General features: G+C 45.3%; 1 protein-coding gene across 1 annotated transcript; it reads right to left on the bottom strand.

Moving 5' to 3' along the window:
- Window positions 1-470: 470 nt before the first annotated feature.
- On the bottom strand, window positions 471-2,687 carry LOC143844164 (uncharacterized). The gene is made up of 4 exons (XM_077351161.1): window positions 2,126-2,687; window positions 1,540-1,623; window positions 1,278-1,361; window positions 471-1,062 (listed from the first exon to the last, which is right to left on the bottom strand). The coding sequence occupies exons 1-4, from the start codon at window positions 2,685-2,687 to the stop codon at window positions 569-571; spliced, it is 1,224 nt and encodes a 407-aa protein (XP_077207276.1). The 3' UTR covers window positions 471-568.
- Between the last annotated feature and the right edge of the window lie 16,066 nt (window positions 2,688-18,753).

Raw genomic sequence — 18,753 nt, 5'->3', positions numbered from 1 at the left:
GAAGGAGGACGAAGACCTCTTCCGCCGCAAAGTGCGGGGGACCATGGGACGGTTGTGCAGGAGAGTGAGGGAGCTGGAAGGGGCTGGGGAGGGGAGCGGTGGGACCTAAGTTTTGTTTTCTTTTTGTGTTTTGGGGTGGGGGTGTTGGGGGGGTTCCCAGTTACTTAGCCCATTTTTCTATCCCTGTTAAATATTTGAATTTGTTAAAAAAAAGTTGGCTTTCTTGGAGGGTGGGGGTGGTGGTGGGGGGGTCCAAGTTACATTCCCTTGTTTTTTTCCCCTGTTGAACTGTTTCTGAAAATAAAATGTTGTTGTAAATTTCCTGAAAAAGACTCCAGTGTGACTCCTTACACTCGCACACCTTTCACCCCAAACTCCTAAAACACCTTTAACCTTTAAAACACCCTCCAACCTCCAACCCACACAACGGTGCCAGAATAGGCACAATCACTAGAGAGGGTACACAGAGACAGAGTCAAAAACATAAACTTTATTGAACAGACAACAGCAAACACAGATAAACAGACAAAATGGCCCAAACTAGGAGGGGGAGAACTTGTCCGCGGGTTTAACGACTCTCTTCCCGAGAACAGTCCTCCTTCTCGTTTGGGTCGCGGCATTCTGAGAGGGGGTGGGTGGGGTGGGTGCTGGAGGTGGTGGGGGGGGTGGGGTGGGTGCTGGAGGTGGTGGGGGGGGTGTGGGTTGGGGGGGGGACGTTCACTGTAATCTGAGGAGGGGGGGCCGCCTCCATAACCGCGACCGCCCTCTCCATCAGCCTCCTTATCATTCGAACTTCCTCCACGCTTTCGCGTAGTGAGTTGTTCGAATCTCTAAGGATGGCACGGAATTTTTTGCCCTCCTGGGCCACGAGGGAGAGCATCGCCTGGTCTGCAGCAGCTGCACGCCTGGACTCCTCCTGGCAGTGCTCCAGGATCCTTTCTCCCACACTAGTCAGGACGGAGACGCGCCGCAGCCTGCCGCGTTCCCTGGCCAGCCTCTCCTCAGCCGGGAGAGCGCCCCTGGGTGGTGAGCCAGCTGGCTCGTCGTCTTCAGAAAGGACCTCTGTTGGCAAAAAAAGAGAAAAAGAACTGTTAGTAACAACGAGACAGTCAAAACCCACCCTGGTGCACATGGTGGCCTTTCTTGGTTACATATTGTTAAACCAAGACTCAGAACAATGCCAGGGGAGCACAAAAATGAAAAGGAAGCACACAGTTATTGCACACAGACATTGTCCTGCAGCCATGGCTCGAAAGGAACAGTTCATGCACGCTCACCATCTTGTATCTGTATCCGCCTGCGCAGGGCAGGAGGTCCAGCCACCCCACGCTCCTCCTCCTCCTGTGTCCCGGGTATGAAATCTGAAAAAAGGGAAAAAAGAACATGATTTAGGACCAAAGTGTGGCAAAGCAAGCTTCAAACCCTAAAGCAGCAACGTTGAGGGACTATCTTCTGTCTCTTGGCAGTGCTGCTGCCCTGCACAAACAGAAAAGCACAAAGCAGTTAAACCCCCCCCCCCTTATTGCAACTGATACTTACCAACATTTGTGGACGCCCCAGAATCACTGTCCTCTGCTACTGCTGCAGGGGACTCTAGGACCACCGTCCCAGGCATCTGTGTCTCTGTGGACAAGAGCAGAAAATAGTGAAAAAGGAGCAAGCATACAACCTGAACCACACAGCAAGCTCCCAAAGAAGTGGCTAGAGCACTGCAGAAGGCCTATGGCTGAGGCATGCAGCAAAACTGTTTGGGTTGTTGTTTAAACACAACCGTTTTAAAAAGCCACCCAAAGCAATCCACAAACATCCAAGCATAGCATGCGTTGCAACGAACACAAGGCATACAATAGTGAAAAAGGAGCAAGCACACAACCTGAACCACACATCAAGGTCCCAAAGTAGTGGCTAGAGCGCTGCAGAAGGCCTATGGCTGAGGCATGCTGCAAAACTGTTTGGGTTGTTGGTTAAACACAACCGTTTTAAAAAGCCACCCAAAGCAATCCACAAACATCCTATCATATTATGCGTAGCAACGAACACACGAGAAAACGATCCCCAAACGTCAGAACACACATTTGCTCAATATAAAAACAATAAAATATAAAATAAAAAGAAAATTACTTACCGGAGGCAAGGGGCGTTTGCTCAGGAACCTCCTCCGGCTCCCCAGGAGCGATGGCCATCAGGTCCACCGTGACCAATTCCGCTGGTCGTTGCTGGACGGGGGGTGGAGGCCGAAAGCTGGACGAGGTGCCCTCGCCGGGATCATCCTCAGCGGGTGGTTCCTCGACCGGGGCAGCCGGCTTCCGAACCACCTTAAGGCTCCTCCCGACGCGCTTCGGCCTGCCGGCTCCTTCCCCGTCTCCGTACAGCTGGCGCTGCTCCTCGAAGTAGGGGCAGGTCACCTTTTCGTTGCCGGAACCCTTGTTATGGTTCACGGCTCTCATGTACTCCGCCCGCATCGTTTTGGTCTTCGACCGGCATTCAAGGCCGGTCCTGTTGTGGCCCAGGGCACGCATCTTTATGGCCACTTGCTCGAAGACCTCCCTATTCCTGTGAGAGGACTGGAAGGCGTCCTGGATTTTCTCCTCCGAGAAAATCGCGATCAGGTCCCTGATCTCCGCGTCCCTCCAAGTTGGGCCACGGCCGGTTGCAGGGACGGACGAGGCTTGAGAAGAGGATTCCATGGTGCTTTCGCTAGTAGCTGAGCAAAATGGAGGTGCGAGGTGCAGGGTGCAACGGATCATATACCTTCCCGCACACAAAGACAAAGGGACTAGCCGGCTCCTGATTGGTGGAGGGCAGTAGGGGACACGCACATTGGCCACATTAGGTCACATGTCACGTTCAAAACTCCTCGTGCGGGAACAGGATCTGCTCCTAATGGCCAGATTAGCGCCTTTTGTTTGACTTCTCGCATGCGCTGATTCGTCCACACGCGGGAAGAGCAGTTTGAACATGCAGCGGGAGCCATTTTAGTGAGATGTCCGCCATTACAAAAACGCATGCCGGTGTAAAACCGAGAGCAATTGCAGTGGTACGCGACAGTTCCCCAATAATATTCACCAACCAAAGCATAAATCAATGACATGTAACTGGCGAACGTTCGTTGTCACGCTCAGCGGACAGTTTTTTAAAATGAACGGCGGACGGCGACTCCGCTTGCCGGAGGTCTAGCCGCCGATGGAAGGGGTTGTCCGCACCCAAGCACAACCACGCACCCGGAACCACACAAAGACCCACTACACATAAACCGCCCCTCATGCTGGAATCATTTCTATTGAACCCCTCTAAGCTAAACTGGAGAATGCGAGCGGCGAACGTTCGTTGGCACGCTCAGCTGAAAGTTTTTTTAAAATGAACGGCGGACGGCGACTCCGCTTGCCGGAGGTCTAGCCGCCGATGGAAGGGGTTGTCCGCACCCAAGCACAACCACGCACCCGGAACCACACAAAGACCCACTACACATAAACCGCCCCTCATGAAATCACCTCGAATCATATCTATTGAACCCCAGTAATCTAAACAGGAGACTGCGAGCGGCGAACGTTCGTTGGCACGCTCAGAGGAAAGTTTTTAAAAATGATCCCCGTACGTTGACTCCGCTAGTACTGGCCTAAGGTAGACGGGGTTTTAAGCTATGGGCAAATGTTTGGAACGTGACGGTGTGTGCCACTGTGCTTTTGGAAAACTATTGTGGTGTCCGGGCAGAATTTCAGAAAGTGATCTTGCTTGAAAGCCAGTCGCTGTCTCGTTGCCTCGTAGATCCCCGCTCGCTCGGAGAAAAAAGATGGCGGACAGTTCGCCGGAAGTTAGGAGGAAAGGCTCGGGAGGAGGGACTTTGAAGAAACCGCAACAATGGTAACGCACAAGTCTGTGGCGCTACTGTTGCAGATTGGTTGCAGGAGTGTATCGCTATCCGGAGGGTGAATCCACTTTTCTGGATTCCCCTAGAAGCGCTACAACGAAGCGCTTTTTGCGGGTCGGTTGCAGGACTGTTGCAGATTGTGTACGACGTCGTGGGTTATGGCAAATTTGTAGCGTTTCCAATTTGCAACCATCCTGCTACTTTGAAGCCGTGCGAAATGGCCCTGTGAGTGGATAGTTGTGAATTTCCTGCATTCTGCAGGAGGTTGGACTAGATGACCCTGTAAGTCCCTTCCAACTCTATGATTCTTTAATTCTATGATTCTATGACCTCCAGTTTCTTGGCCATAGGATTTTGAACATTTCATTGCTGGAATAGCTTTGCTGTAACCTGAGAGCTTTACAAGTTATCAGGGCCTCTCTAACAATGATTGGCTTAGCTGCAATGACGTCATAGAGGGGCAAAGGTACCAGGAAATGAATTCACAAAAGTATTACCAATACTTTATGGGATTAGATGATCCATATGTTCTATTTTGAGCAATTTTAAAGCCTTTTACAGGTTACCAACAAGTGCCAGCTGGTGCTTATAGTCAATAATGCTGGAAAAATGGAACATAACTCTTAACACATGCTTTGATGTGGTACACAGAACATATACCCTCATTTATTTTTATGGAATGTATGTATAATGCCATTCCCACCACTTCTGTACATGGACCGCCCACATGAATAATAATCTCCCCTGTCATAGTGGATATAAAGTATGAGAAAGGGTTTACACTGTACACATTTTCAATATTCTGTATAATATCTGCTACAGTTTACTGGATTTAATTAGCCACATGGGACTCCTGAGCTTCCCGTTGCAGCAAAAATATTTTCAAAATTTCGGTAGGTAAAATCATTTCAGTGGCAGTATAGTAACTACAGATCTCAAAATATTCAGTTTAAATAGTTGATTAAAAGCTATGGGATTTTGCAGGACTTTTTGTTGTTATTGTCAAATAATAATAATAATGATACATTTTATTTACGTCCTGCCCTTCCAGTGCTCAGGGTGGGTTACAGTCTTAAAAACACAACAAAGTTAAAACATTAAAACATTCCAAGTTCTGCCAGTGCTGCCCTCAACTAAGTCCCAGATGAGGGAGGTTTAGCAGGAGCAGGTCTTCCATCTCCTCTCCTTCCTCCCCAAGCAGTGAGGACACCTCCTATAGGGGATGTTATTTTTGGCCTCAACCATAAACCTGATGGAACAACTCCATCTTGCAAGCCCTGCAGATCTGATTTAGGTCCTTCAGGGTCCTGGCCTCTCCTGGGAGCTCATTCCAGCAGGCTGGGGCCAGGGCTGAAAAGGCCCTGTCTTGTTCAAAGCCATCTTCACCACTTTCAAGCTGGGGACCCTGAGCAGATGTTGTTGTGATGATCTTAGTGCTCTTGGGGGATAAGGAGGGAAAAGGTGGTCCTGCAGGAATGCTGGTCCCATACCATTAAGGCAGGGGTAGTCAAACTGCGGCCCTCCAGATGTCCATGGACTACAATTCCCAGGAGCCCCCTGCCAGCGAATGCTGGCAGGGGGCTCCTGGGAATTGTAGTCCATGGACATCTGGAGGGCCGCAGTTTGACTACCCCTGCATTAAGGGTTTTAAAGGTTAAGAACAGCACCTCGAACCTGATTCGCTCACCAATCTGGAGCCAATGCAACTGAGTAAGCACCAGTGTTTTATGTGCTACATAATGAGTCCTTTTCAGCAGGGGTAGTCAACCTATGGTCCTCCAGATGTTCAACCGCTAGCAGGGGCTCATGGGAATTGTAGTCCATGAACATCTGGAGGACCATAGGTTGACTACCCCTGCTTTTCAGGACTTGGGTAGCTGCATTTTGGACCAGTTGCCGTTCCTGGGAGCCCTTGGCCTTGATCTGTAATTAACTTAAGTACATTAAGGGGATCCTTTATGATGTGCAAATGCGCAAAGCTGATTCGGTGAGAATTCATAAGCTTTTTGAGTTAAATAGCACATAAGTTTCCAGAAGTCAATTATCAGCTACTAAGCAAAGGGAAAGGCATTCTAATCAAAATGCTGCTCTCATGCTCCTTGAACATAGCCATGTTGCAATCATCCAGTGTGTGAGTTGTCCACTAGATTGCTGAGTCTTTGGTCTGCATGTACGGGAAAGGGAAGGCGTAAATTTAGCCACAGGAAAATTTCCCCGTTATTGCCTGCGCGTAATAAAGACCCAGTGAGCTTTACAAGGAAATTTTTAATAAAACGTTGACTGTAGAATCCATGGATTTCAAAGTGTTCTCCATCCAAACCAGTACATGTGCAAACTTTTCATCTATCAGCCTACCCTGACTTTGGGGTTTTGCTTGTTCAGTAATGAAAGAGGGGGAGAAAATAGGTTTCCTTTGGGGTTTTTTTTTTAACCTATAAATCTTTTTCTGAGTAAGAAAGAAATGAACACATGTGGAAGGGAGATTGGATCACACAGTATTAAATTGATTATAGCTTGATAATGGAAAAAGGGGCGGGGGAAGGCTAAACCTCCAACGCTTGAGAATGGCCTTCCCTAAGAGCTTATTTCCCCATCAGGTTGACGTATTCATATAGTTCTGCTGATTGTACACTGGGGTTGTTTGCACATGCATATTAAAACTTCATCAGATACGTGACACAAGCCCCACGTTCTGCCTTTTAAATAGATATGATTATTATATATGGGCCTGCATGGCATTGGAACAGATGACATTTGTCCCAGTAATGGGTGGGTTTTTTTTTAATGGATAGTTTCATTCATTCATTCATTCATTCATTCATTCATTTGATTTTTATACTGCCCTCCCATATGGCTCAGTGTGGTTCACATAAAACCTTGCAGGAGTGATACATAGAACAGTCTAAACAAATGACACAGTCATCAATAACATATCAACAATCTAAAAGTGGCTTCAAATAGAACGATAACTTAGACAAGCCCCCGGCGGGGTCAGGCTGCTTCAGGTCATGGAGGGGGTGTTTGCGGGGGGGGGACCAGCAGATGTTGTTGGGCTGGTCAGACTTAAGCAAAGTCCTGGTGGAGGAGCTCCGTTTTGCAGGCCGTGTGGAGTTGATGAATGTTTTACTGTTGTGTCATCAAAACCGCATTTCTCGTGTCCACGTCCTACATAGTTACGGTGAAGGCTTAGAGCAGCCTCTCTCAACCTTTTTACCATTGAGAAACTCCTGAAACATTCTTCAGGCTTCCAGAAACCCTGGAAGTGAGGTCAGCCTGCCACGCTCACAAAAATCGCACATCACCAGAAGTGATATCACCCAGAAATGACAAACAGAAATATACTGTACACAAATATACCTACAGTGTTCTGCAATGATGTACTGTTTTCAGCTCTATTGAAATATAGTTCATTCTTATGTGTTTGGGGCTTGCAAAGAACTATGGTCATATACAGCAGGAGTAGTCAACCTGTGGTCCTCCAGATGTTCGTGCTGGCAGGGGCTCATGGGAATTGTAGTCCACGAACATCTGGAGGACCACAGGTTGACTACCCCTGATATACAGTAATGTTTGACTGGACTGTAGTGCAATGGGGCAAAACTAGCAGATATACTTACCATGAAAAATTCTTTACAGACAAAAACTGTCTTGCATTTTTGTTTTTCAAAAAGGGAATGTATTGCTTGTAGAAGAATTCCCAAAAGAATCAGAAAATAATTGTAGAGTTCAAAAGGGAAAGGTTTCGACCCAAAATGAATCTTTTTTTCCGTTCACAATAGTCAATGGTTCAATGGAACTTCAATGATGCATCCTCAAATATGGTGTCACAAGTTTCTTGTGGTTCCATAGAACCTCAATAAGAGATCACACCTTCACTTTTGGTGTGTTTAACTCAATATACTTTGTCCAAATGGCTCTGAGTGATCATTAAAATAGTTGGTTAAAATAGTTTAAACCTTTAAATGATTGATTGATTGGTTGGTTGGTTGGTTGGTTGGTTGATTGATTGATTGATTGATTGATTGATTGATTGATTGATTGGTTGGTTGGTTGGTTGGTTGGTTGGTTGGTTGAATTACCTGAATTTAGCCATGCGAAATCCTGGCCTCTTCTCTGGTAATTTAGAAGATTTACTTTTTTTATAGGTTACTTAAAGTTACCACCAAAGCCTTACTTGGCTCTTTAGTACTGCAGGGCCCCCAAGCTGCTTGTCACGTTGTCTAAGATCAATTTTGACAGACACAATCCAAGCGACCTGCTCAGGAGTTTGCCTCGTGCATAATCCAGAATGGCTGACCCAGCTGATGTTGGAGTCAAAGTTTTTGACAAGCCGGGCCTTATACGTAGTCACACCTGTGTTTGGGAACCGTTTGGGGGTGGTCAGATCTCACACTGTACTCCCATGCCAATGTTACCCTTTCAGGGTAACCACAAAATTATCTGCCTATCCGGTATCTCTCCTATATACTGCTGTGGTATCTGCTTTAGGCAGACCCTGCATTGACTTGAGAGGCTTCCACTGTGTGTAGGCCAGGGGTAGTCAAACTGCGGCCCTCCAGATGTCCATGGACTACAATTCCCAGGAGCCCCCTGCCAGCATTCGCTGGCAGGGGGCTCCTGGGAATTGTAGTCCATGGACATCTGGAGGGCCGCAGTTTGACTACCCCTGGTGTAGGCCTTCAAGCGTATGGCTCGAGAGCTCTGGTCTGATTCAAAATGGGAATATCTGTTTCCTTTTGACCCTTTTCAGCCAGCGCCTTCAAGCCAGGCTCGCCTAGGATGTGACTCGTGGTCCTTAAGTGCTCCCTTCATCTCCTTTGTAAACAGAGCCGTTAGCCGCACAGTCTGAAGTGGCGGCATTAAGGAGCATAATGGATGACGGTGTTGGATCTCTTTCTGTAAACCATGCATTTTATTACGGCGAATTAGCATGTTAATTTATGAAGAGTAAACAGAACCTCGCGCAAAACCAACCTGCTGTATAAGCTAACTTCCCTTGTGCCTAATGAGGTGAGAGTGAAGAAACCAAAACAAATATCCTTGGGCTTCATTAATGTAGGAAAAATAGTCCTGTGTTTAATCACCGCAGGAGACACTGACAAGAAGGGTACCCCCCAATGCCTCATGTTAATGTAACTGTCCTTTCTCTAACGGCCTGTGCCTAAGAGACCACCATGGTGGGCATTATAATAATAGCTCAGGTAAACAGTGCATGAGCAGGAGAGGGGAATAAGAGCTTGCATGTGTTTGTAGCTGTAGGCATGCTTCACGTGAAGCGCTTCGCTTTGTTTAGACTCCAGCCTCCAGGTGGGATCTGGGGATCGTCCCAAATTACAGCTCATCTCCAGACTACAGAGATCTGTTCCCCCTGGAGAAAATGGATGCTTTGGCAGGGGCAGACTCTAGGGCATTGTCCCACTGAAATCCTCTCATCTCCTGCCGGTGGCCGGGGGGGACACACCAGGGTGTAGTCTGCACGGGGCCTTTTACCCACTCCCAGTTCGAAAGAATCCCTGCAGTCTACACTGAATTCGATTTCCACTTTGATTTTCGGTGCTTTAAATTTTCTCTCTGCAATATGCATAATTGATCCAGAGTGACCCTACCTTTCCCCCGTGATATCCTGGAGTGGCTATAAGCCTTGATATTTGAAAGACCGCCATGACTAAATGTGTAGATGGCTTCTTTTTGTGAATTAACTTACTGCTCGGTGCCTGGGAGCAAAGGAGTCTTCTCTGATTGGCCAGTCAGTTCAAAGTCTTCCTGGTTCCCAGTTGTAAGGCTTGTGACTGTGCTCCAGAAGCCCTAACTTCTCTCAGCAGAGACTCTCCTCTTGGATTTCCCCCCCTCTCCTGCTGTCTCCAATCCTCCCTCTGCCCAGTTCAAGAAAAGAAAGAGCCTCCTGCTGTGCTTGCCTTCCCTCCCCGTACTGAGCTTCCCCAATCACATGCAGAACACTTTCTGTTTCAATGGGGGGGGGGGATAGAGGAAGACCCGAGTTCAAATTGATCTGAATTCAGCAGGAATAAACAAAGTATGTGCAGAATCAGCCCTGGTAACCCCGCTTTGTTATAAGGTTATACTCTGCAGCACAAGCATCAGAAATTGGATTGTCCAAACAGAAATAATAAAGAAAGAAAAAAATATTTTTATAACACACACACCCCTTCTTAGGGTGGGTAACAGCAATCAATACAGATATAAAATCAAATAAACAGTCAATGAAATATTTTATACTCCAATAGCCCCCAACGAATTTATGTTGGGGTAGGTCAGATCCTTGGAGGGCAGATTTCCCCTCAGTTTCTAGCAGTGAGGCCTGCACTTGATGGTCCATCAGAGCCTCGACCAAAGGCACAGGAATGGAGACAGAGATGATTTTAGAAGCAGAGAATCCGAGCTGGAAGAGCCCATAGAGGCCATCTAGTCCAGCTCCCTCCTCTATCCCATCAGACGAGACAGACTTGGGTTCACATGCTCACTCAGTCAGGAAACATACTGGGTGCCTTGGGGGTAGGTTTGCCAGGACTGTGGATAGCAGTAGGTGGAGGAGGGGGGCACTTTTCTGGGAGCCTTTCCAGGATCTTTCTCTCTCTCTCTCTCTCTCTGAATGTGAAAGCAGCCTGGCTGAGGAGATTTCTCTCTGGGATTAACCCCCAACTCACTAAGGTCTGTAAAATTCTGTGCAATAGCAATTAAACTACATCAAATAAATATAAAATATTTTTAAACATTTTATTACTTTTCATTCAATATTATTCACTAATCAGGTCTTATTCTCTAATAAGTCTTTTTTCAGTTAGTTCAAATTTATTTTAGTACAGCACTGCAGCCAGATAATTTTCAGTTAGTTGTTTTAGAAAGAAATTTCTTTCTTAATCTGTTTAAAGGTTTTCAGAGTTATTCTCTTTCCTTCTGTTTACAAGTGGTTATTGGATTAAAATCACTTGAAACTATGTCTTAATTATAATGGAGTAAACAAAATTTATTATATTTTTATCTTGACTAGAAACGAATCTGAATCTGAATCTGAATCTGAATCTGATCTCTCTCTCTCTCTCTCTCTCTCTCTCTCTCTCTCTCACACACACACACACACACACACACCGAACCCCATAATGGGAGGCAGTCTTCGAGGAGATACCTCCACATGCTTGGCACATATCTGGCACTGTGCAGAATGGTGTACACAGGAACCAGACAGACAGCTGCTTGATATGGAAAGTTATTGGATTAATTTCTTGGTCAAGTTCAGGTTACTTTCCACCTTGTCTTGGACTGCAGGATGGAAAACTCCTTTCTCCTCCATTTCCTCTAAGCCAGGGGTAGTCAACCTGTGTACCTCCAGATGTTCATGGACTACAATTCCCATGAGCCCCCTGCCAGTGTTTTCTGGCAGGGGCTCATGGGAATTGTAGTCCATGAACATCTGGAGGAACACAGGTTGATTACCCTTGCTCTAGGCCAGTCCAACAGACTTAAGCTAAATGGGCAGTGATTGGAGCACAAGAGGACCATTACCCCTACCTGCCAGAACCATCAAATTGTTCAGGGAAGGGACTAGCTCCCAGGAACTATCTGAAACTTCTTTTGCCCTGTCTCCTTACTCCAAAGGGTCTTATTTGTTCAGTGCCTAATGCCTCTCACCTTGGAAACCCATGGGGTTGCCCTGAATTGGCTGTGACTTGATGGCACAAAGAAAAGGCCTGGATATCTGAAGGTGGAGCTTCCCAGCCATTCTCTTTCAGTGGGGAAAATCATTATTCAGGAAGTACTGTTCAACCACAGGTTCCCTGAGCCTTACCATTGGGGAATAGGGTTACCAGCTCTGGTTTTAGAAATATGTGGAGATTTGGGTGGGGTGGAGCCTGAGGAGGGTGGGGTTCAAGAAGGGGAGACATTTTCTCCAGGTAAACTAAAGAACAGGTGTAAGAGCAGAAGATTTCCGGCTACCACCTGAATCTCTGAAATTAAAAAGCAGTAGGGGAATGAACTTTAGTAGCAGTGTGTGTGTGGGGGGGGGAGACATCCATTTAATTTCTAACGGTGCTGTTTTCTTAATGTTAGGTTTTTTAAAAATGGAAATGCATGTTGAATTGACTTGGCTGCATCTCTAGACAGGTTGTGGCAAGCCTGGCCTCAAGGATCAGCCACTGGGAAGAAATTCATAATTCCAAATTTAGCCACATAACTTTTTCAGTTTTCACTCCAAAGGCCTTTAGAAATTAGAAACTGTTCAACAGATGTTGGGTTTTCTTCTTTTTTTTAAGGGAATACTAATTTAACTGCTAAAAGGTTCATTGTTATAATACTTTCCTGCAGAAAAAATGTCTGCGTCTTGTTAACTGTTTATTGAATCCTGTAACAGCATTACATTGACTGTTAAATGATATTGACATTTTTGAATAAAAATGGGACTTAGAAAAAAAAATTCTGTGAGGATAAAATGTGAACATCTGGTAGGGACCCTATGTGTGGCATTGAAAGAAAAAGCACTTTTCCTTATGTCTCCCTTGAGTGTAAAAAAAATTAAAAGCACACAGCTTTTGTAGACCAGAGTATGATTAACAAGGAGACCTTCTTGCTATCAGGGAAATGTTTAAAGACAAGTCACCAATAAATCCTCCGTGAGGTGGCCGGTGAAGCCAGGTTGAGCGAGCTATGAAACAGCTGTTTCTGAAGCAATAAACCAGCTTTTTGGCATGGCAGAGGCCTTGTTAGCATTATTAATCGCGTTATTAAAAATAGAAAACGAGCTCACAGAGGAAAAACCGGTGGCAGAGGCTATTTTGAAGGAACGGCAGTCCCGACGCTGTGAGGTATGTCATAGCGATAAGGAATGTTCCATGTTTCTCCATCGCTGTGTTTGTAAACAGGGATTGAAGTAGTGTATCTAGGATCATGACAGGCCTATGAATAAGTCTTCTTTTCAGTGCACCGTTTGGTTGCTATGCATTTTGGATGAGTTTGAGGGAACGTTATTAGTTTTCCAGGCCCTCTGACTAAGACAGCCTTTCTCAACTTCTTTACTGTTGAGAGACGCCTGAAACAGTCCTCAGGCTTTGGGAACCCCCAGAAGTGGTGCGATTGTGCAGAATATGGCTGGGAAGCATGGCTGTGTCCATGCCCTCCCAGGGCCCCTCCCCTTCTCACCTCTTCCAGGCCCATCATTGGCCATTTTGGGATGGGAGGATGGGTCAACATGACCATACATGGACATATCACCAGATAAATATTTTAAACATTCAATAAAATTTATAAAAATAATTAACTCCCACCCATTCAGGAAACCTTTCCAGGGCTGTGAAGAAACCCAGGGGTTTCATGAAACCACTGTTCAAAAAGCCTGGGCCATCATAAAATGAGATGCTAGGATTAGATACATTGCTGCCATTCACCAGTGCCCCCATTCATCTGGTACCCTAGACCCCTAGGCCAATCTGGGTTATTAGAACTGTGTACCCCATGACCCAGGAGACTGATCACATGTGCCATAAACTCCTGGCCTCCATTTGGGAGCCATTGTCCAAACCCCAGTGGGATTCAATATTTATTACTTTCAATGAGAGCTAGCCTGGTATATTGGTGAAGAGCCGTGGCCTCTAATCTGGAGAACTGGGTTTGATTCCCCACTCCTCCACATCCAGCCAGCTGGAGGACCTTGGGCCAGTCATGGTTGTCTCAGAGTTCTCTCAGCCTCACCCACCTCGGTCTGTGGGGAGTGGAAAGAAAAGTAATTGTAAGCTGCTTTGAGACTCCTTCAGGTAGTAAAAAGTGTGGTACAAAACCCAATTATTTTTGTTCTTTTCCCAGTAAGCATTGAGGAATCTCCTCAGTACTTATCTATGAACACATGAAATAGCTTCATATTGAATCAGATCACTGGTCCACCATGCCCAGTACAGTCCAATCTGATTGGGACCAGTTCTCCAAGGTCTGGTGAAGAGTTCTTCTCCCTCCCCCCACCCAAGTTCTGCTCCAAGAGATGTTTGCTGGTGTCTTCCTAGCCTTTTTAGGGTTTATCTGAACAATGTCATAGAAAGTTGACTCATCTGAAATGTAGTGTTTGAGGAGAGGATGCTGTGATCCACCAAAAAGTTATTTAAGTGTGTTCTAGATTAAATCAAGCCTGAACTCTCCCTAGAAGCTAAAATAACTAAACTGAGGCTGGGATTCTGAGTCTTTGCTTGGAATTTGCCAGCCCAGGGCTCTTAGCCAATAAAAGAAGAGATGTATGGACAAATCAAAAGCCAGTCAAGGTCCAATCACAGACCTCTGTTAAGGGATCCTGGTTTGGGGGAGCATCGCCTGAAATTCTACCTAAACATCCAGAAGAAGTTCCTAACAGTTAGATTGGTTTCTCAATGCAACAGGCTTCCTCAGGAGGTGGTGGGTCCTCCATCTTTGGAAATTTTAAAACAGAGGCTGGATAGCCATCTGATGGAAAGGCAGATTCTGTGAAGGTTCAAGGGGGTGGCAGGTTACAATGGATGAGTGAGAGAGTTGTGAGTGTCCTTCATAGCACGAGGGGTTGGACTAGATGACCAGTGATGTCCCTTCCAATGCTATGATTCTATGATCTTGGTGGGAGTCCAGAAGTTGTATATAAATCCCACTGTTTTGCTTATCTGATTGTACAGTATTTTTTTTTGTTCCAGTAAATTTGTTGGATGTTGGAGCTGAGTTTACATGTCTTACTGAACCCATAGAATTAATACTTTGGTCACATCATAAGAAGACAAGAATCAGCAGAAAAGACAATTCTGCTAGGAAAGGTTGAAGGTGGCAGGAAGAGAAAGATGCCACATGAGATGGATGGACTCAAGCCCACCCTGCACACGAAGGATAATACACTTTCAGTGTGCTTTTGCATCTGGATTTTTCTGTGCAGAACAGGAAAATCTGCTTCTAAAGTGCACTGAATGTGCATTATTTAACATATGCGGAAAGGGTCTCAATCAAGGAAGCCATAGCCCTCCAGTGGCAAGACCTGAGAATGGTTGTTAACAGTAATATGTGAAGGATGTTTATTCATAGGATTGCTATAAGATGGAGGTGACATACATACACTGTGGTTTGTGGTGTGGCTTTTGCCAGTCTTGAACCCAGAGTCCAGAGCCAGGAGTTGAATTTAGAAGGACCTCTTGTGCATGGCATGCCCTTGTACAGAAGTTTCTTCTTCACCTCTGAATCTCCATCAACCATCGTTCCTTCTGTCGTGGATGCTTCACAGACCTGTGCATCATTTTGAACTCATAGAATCATAGAGTTGGAAGGGACTTCCAGGGCCATCTAGTCCAACATTCACAACTTCCTGCCCACCACAGTGACTCCAAATCATTCCTGTATTCAGTGTTTTGTGTTGTGACTACTAGCAGGTGCCAAAGTGGCTTCAGGCTAACTTTAACAACAGTGAAGTAAGTTATTTTTACTATGTTCCCATCCTGCATTTCTCTTGAAGTGCTGTGGGTTTGTTCAAAAAACACACAAAAATGTGCTGGACTTGAGCTCTTTCACTCCACTGTTCTAAATGTAGGACGGGAAATTAAATGGCTTTATGATGGGAACAGGCATCTCCTTGTTGCTCTTCTCGGCTTCATTACTGAGCTGCAAAAGACCTGCTCCAGGCTAAAATTTTACTAATTTTGTTCATGTGACCAAAGGCAAATTTTAATATTCAATTTTGAAACGCATTAACAATATGTAGCAGCCAAGGTATAAAAGTTTAAAATAATACTTGGTTTCACACCTTGTATTTAATTTTTTAATAACAAAAAAGCCTCCGCCATTCCAAATTGAAACCTCAATTGGAAGAACAAGATTTTTCTAAAAACAAGATTGCAATGTGGTTCTTCGCTTACAGCCAAGTTACAGTCTGTGGATTTTTGCATTTCCCCAGCAAATGGCAAGTTAAACAATATTTGCAGGCTGAATAAAATAGGTATGGAAAACTCCTTTCAGAGCCTCTTGACCATTGCGATACAAAAATAATGGTTTTCCAGTGCTGCTTTTTGAAAAGTTAAGTGTAGTTACTACCCCTTATGACCCATTATGCACGGCAGCAGCATGCCCCTGTGCTTACTGTGTACTCATGGGGGAGGAATCTCCTGGAGTATTTGGGCTGCCTCGGCGTAGTGCAGACACACGCAAGTGCACATGCACAACGCTGGGGCTAGAAAGCCCGATACGCTGCCTGGAGGCAGCAACAGTGAGGGGGAGAGTGGGGGGGGAGTGGCGGGGAGCGGTATGCCACTCTCCCACCAAGGTGAGGGTTAGGAGACTCCCCTGTTGGCTCCACAGCTCCGCTGAGTTGACAGGGGCATGCAGTGTCCCTCCAGGAATACCGTAGGCTGAGAGAAGGGCCGGGCCAAAAGGCCCAACCCGGCCCCCACTGGCACCTGTGGCATCCCAGGGAACGGGGAAAATTCTGCATTCCCTTGTCGCGGGTCTTCCAGGTGCTGCACCGGGCCAGGGCTAGGATGGTGGGAGCGGGGTGTGTAATTAGGTCTGCCCTGCTGCCGCCATCCCAGATTTCCAGCCCCATGCATAATGGGTCTATGTGGTTGAAGTTAAGTGGCCATGGGCAACTTTGCAATTCTGACATGGGGTGACACAACCACAACTGACTCCTGTGAGAGGCAGACCTGAACTCAAAATGGCTGCTGAAAGAGACAGAGGCATAGAGAGGGAAAGAGGAAATGAAGCCCAGAAAAGAAGGGGGATATTAAAATATATATTGGGAAAGAGGAATTAGAAACAATGGCAGTTGCAACTGAAATCTTTCTTTAAAAAATCTGCATGACCAATCAGATCGCTAATGCTTAATTAGATACCCTGCTGGGCACAAGCCCCACCCACTTTCCTAAAAACCCTTGGCAAACAGTACAAAAAGTGTTGGGGGTACCATGGATTTTTGCCCAGGGCCCCATCATCACTAAGACTGCCCCTTTAGAGCCATAGGCTACAGTCCATTTGGCAAGCTAGGTGGGAACACCAGTTCACAAATCCAGCAGTATCAATGCTCACTAACCAAGGCAAAGAGATCTTTTCATTTCAAAAATTCCTGCATCTAGTGTTGTGGTCTCTTTAAGACCAGAGCATTACAATGGTGTGAGATTCCGCAAGCATTTCATAAGGCATATCTTTAAATTTCAGGTATTTCTTGCACTGTGATCATAGAACTTTAAAAATCCCCCAACCATGACGTTTTTAAGAATGTTGTGGCTTTTAACAAGGACGTATTTTCGTTTGCTGACACACGATATGTGTGAGCTGGGTGTGATACTGGACCATAGTCACCTTTTCTTGTAAATGTTTTTGGTACTTCTAAGTCAATGTTTACACTATTTCCATAGTTCACACATGTGCAATAACAGCTGGGGGCTGCCAAAAAAATTGATTTGTCAAGTGCTGTACATGCAGTAGCTTTAAAAATAACCCAGGTGCCCTCAATCCCTCGCACAGAATAAATAGAGGCACATGACCAAGATACGCATAACCTTTTTCTTCTCAAAGTCGTTCCTCTCCTCTTGAAAATAATTATCTTTAAACGTATGCGCGCTGTTCTCTGAAGGAACAGGCACAATCCACAATGAAATACTTGAGATTACCTACACTACCTCTTTTAATGCAGTTATGATAAAATTGTAAACATTCACCTATGAATAGGTGTTATCAAGGTCTATGAAACTTCAAATAGATTCATACATTGGGTTGTATGAATAGTATCCCACATAAGGGCTCAACTCTCAGGGTAAAAAACACGTACTCTCAGAAACATACAGCCAATATGAATGTGCAGAGGGCATACCAGAGATAAGGAAGTCATTGCCCATGGAAATTGCCCCTGTATCTTTCAGGAGTACTCTTCTTTCATGTAATGATGCTCAGGAGACTAGACGTTTCAATTGATTCATGCAGTTTGGAATTATTGAACCTATTTGATATGAGCAGAGGTGGTAAAGTGATCCAAATTCATAGAGGGCAGGTCTGTCTGTCTGTCTGTCTCTCTAATCTATCAGATTTCTATTCTGCTTTATAATCTAGAAGGGTCCCCATAGCAACATACGCAGAATGATAAAATATTCAGTTAGAGGTGCTTCCATCTCTCCAACATGCCAATGTTCTGGGATGGTGTCCCACCTGAACCCGAGATCCCATTAAATGTTTTGGTTCTTCTCCTTCCTTACCACCTAATCTCACCCTCCAGCTGACAGCTGGATAACCAGTAAACTGTCTTTGCCCCAACACTGCTTTTGCTTTTCTCGTATCCCAAGTCAGGGAACCAAAACTAATGTTCACCCCAAGAACTCGGCCCAACATAAATCCAGATTTTAGCTTGGCTTGGGTTGTCCTGTTTCTTAAAAGCTGAGCAAGGGTGTCTTCATCAAGATTGAGAAAATGGGATTTTTGCATTCTTGTTTTCCTTGCTTGTGTGTTCCTGTTTGTTTAGAGAGTTTTTTTCCTGTTCTGCATGTGTTTTGCTCCCTCTAGTGGTCAATTCAATATTACATCACTTTATGTCTGGCATAAAAATCTGCAGTTTAATCTGCAGTAAAATTTGCCAAACATGAAGCGATGTAAAATCAAATGTGCAGAAAAATCAGAAGCAACAAAAACACACAAGCAAGGCAAATATGACTGCAGAAAAGCCCAATATTGAAAAATATTTCAAAAATATTTTGACAAATCTGAAGATTAGAGTCTTTTAAAATAACCTTATCATTCCCCTATTCCTAAACATTAAATGCACAATTTAAAGAATCATTGGGACACTGCAGCAGAACAGTTTAGAAAGAAATATTTTCCATCCTACAATCCTAAGTAATCCCCCAGAACAAGGATTCTTGTCCCCTCCAAATTTCCAAAACTCTTTAACAAATACA

Source organism: Paroedura picta, chromosome 9 (assembly GCF_049243985.1).
Source record: "Paroedura picta isolate Pp20150507F chromosome 9, Ppicta_v3.0, whole genome shotgun sequence".
Lineage (NCBI taxonomy): Eukaryota > Metazoa > Chordata > Lepidosauria > Squamata > Gekkonidae > Paroedura > Paroedura picta.
The sequence above is the reverse complement of the archived record's forward strand: the minus strand, read 5'-3'. Positions and strand labels throughout refer to the sequence as shown.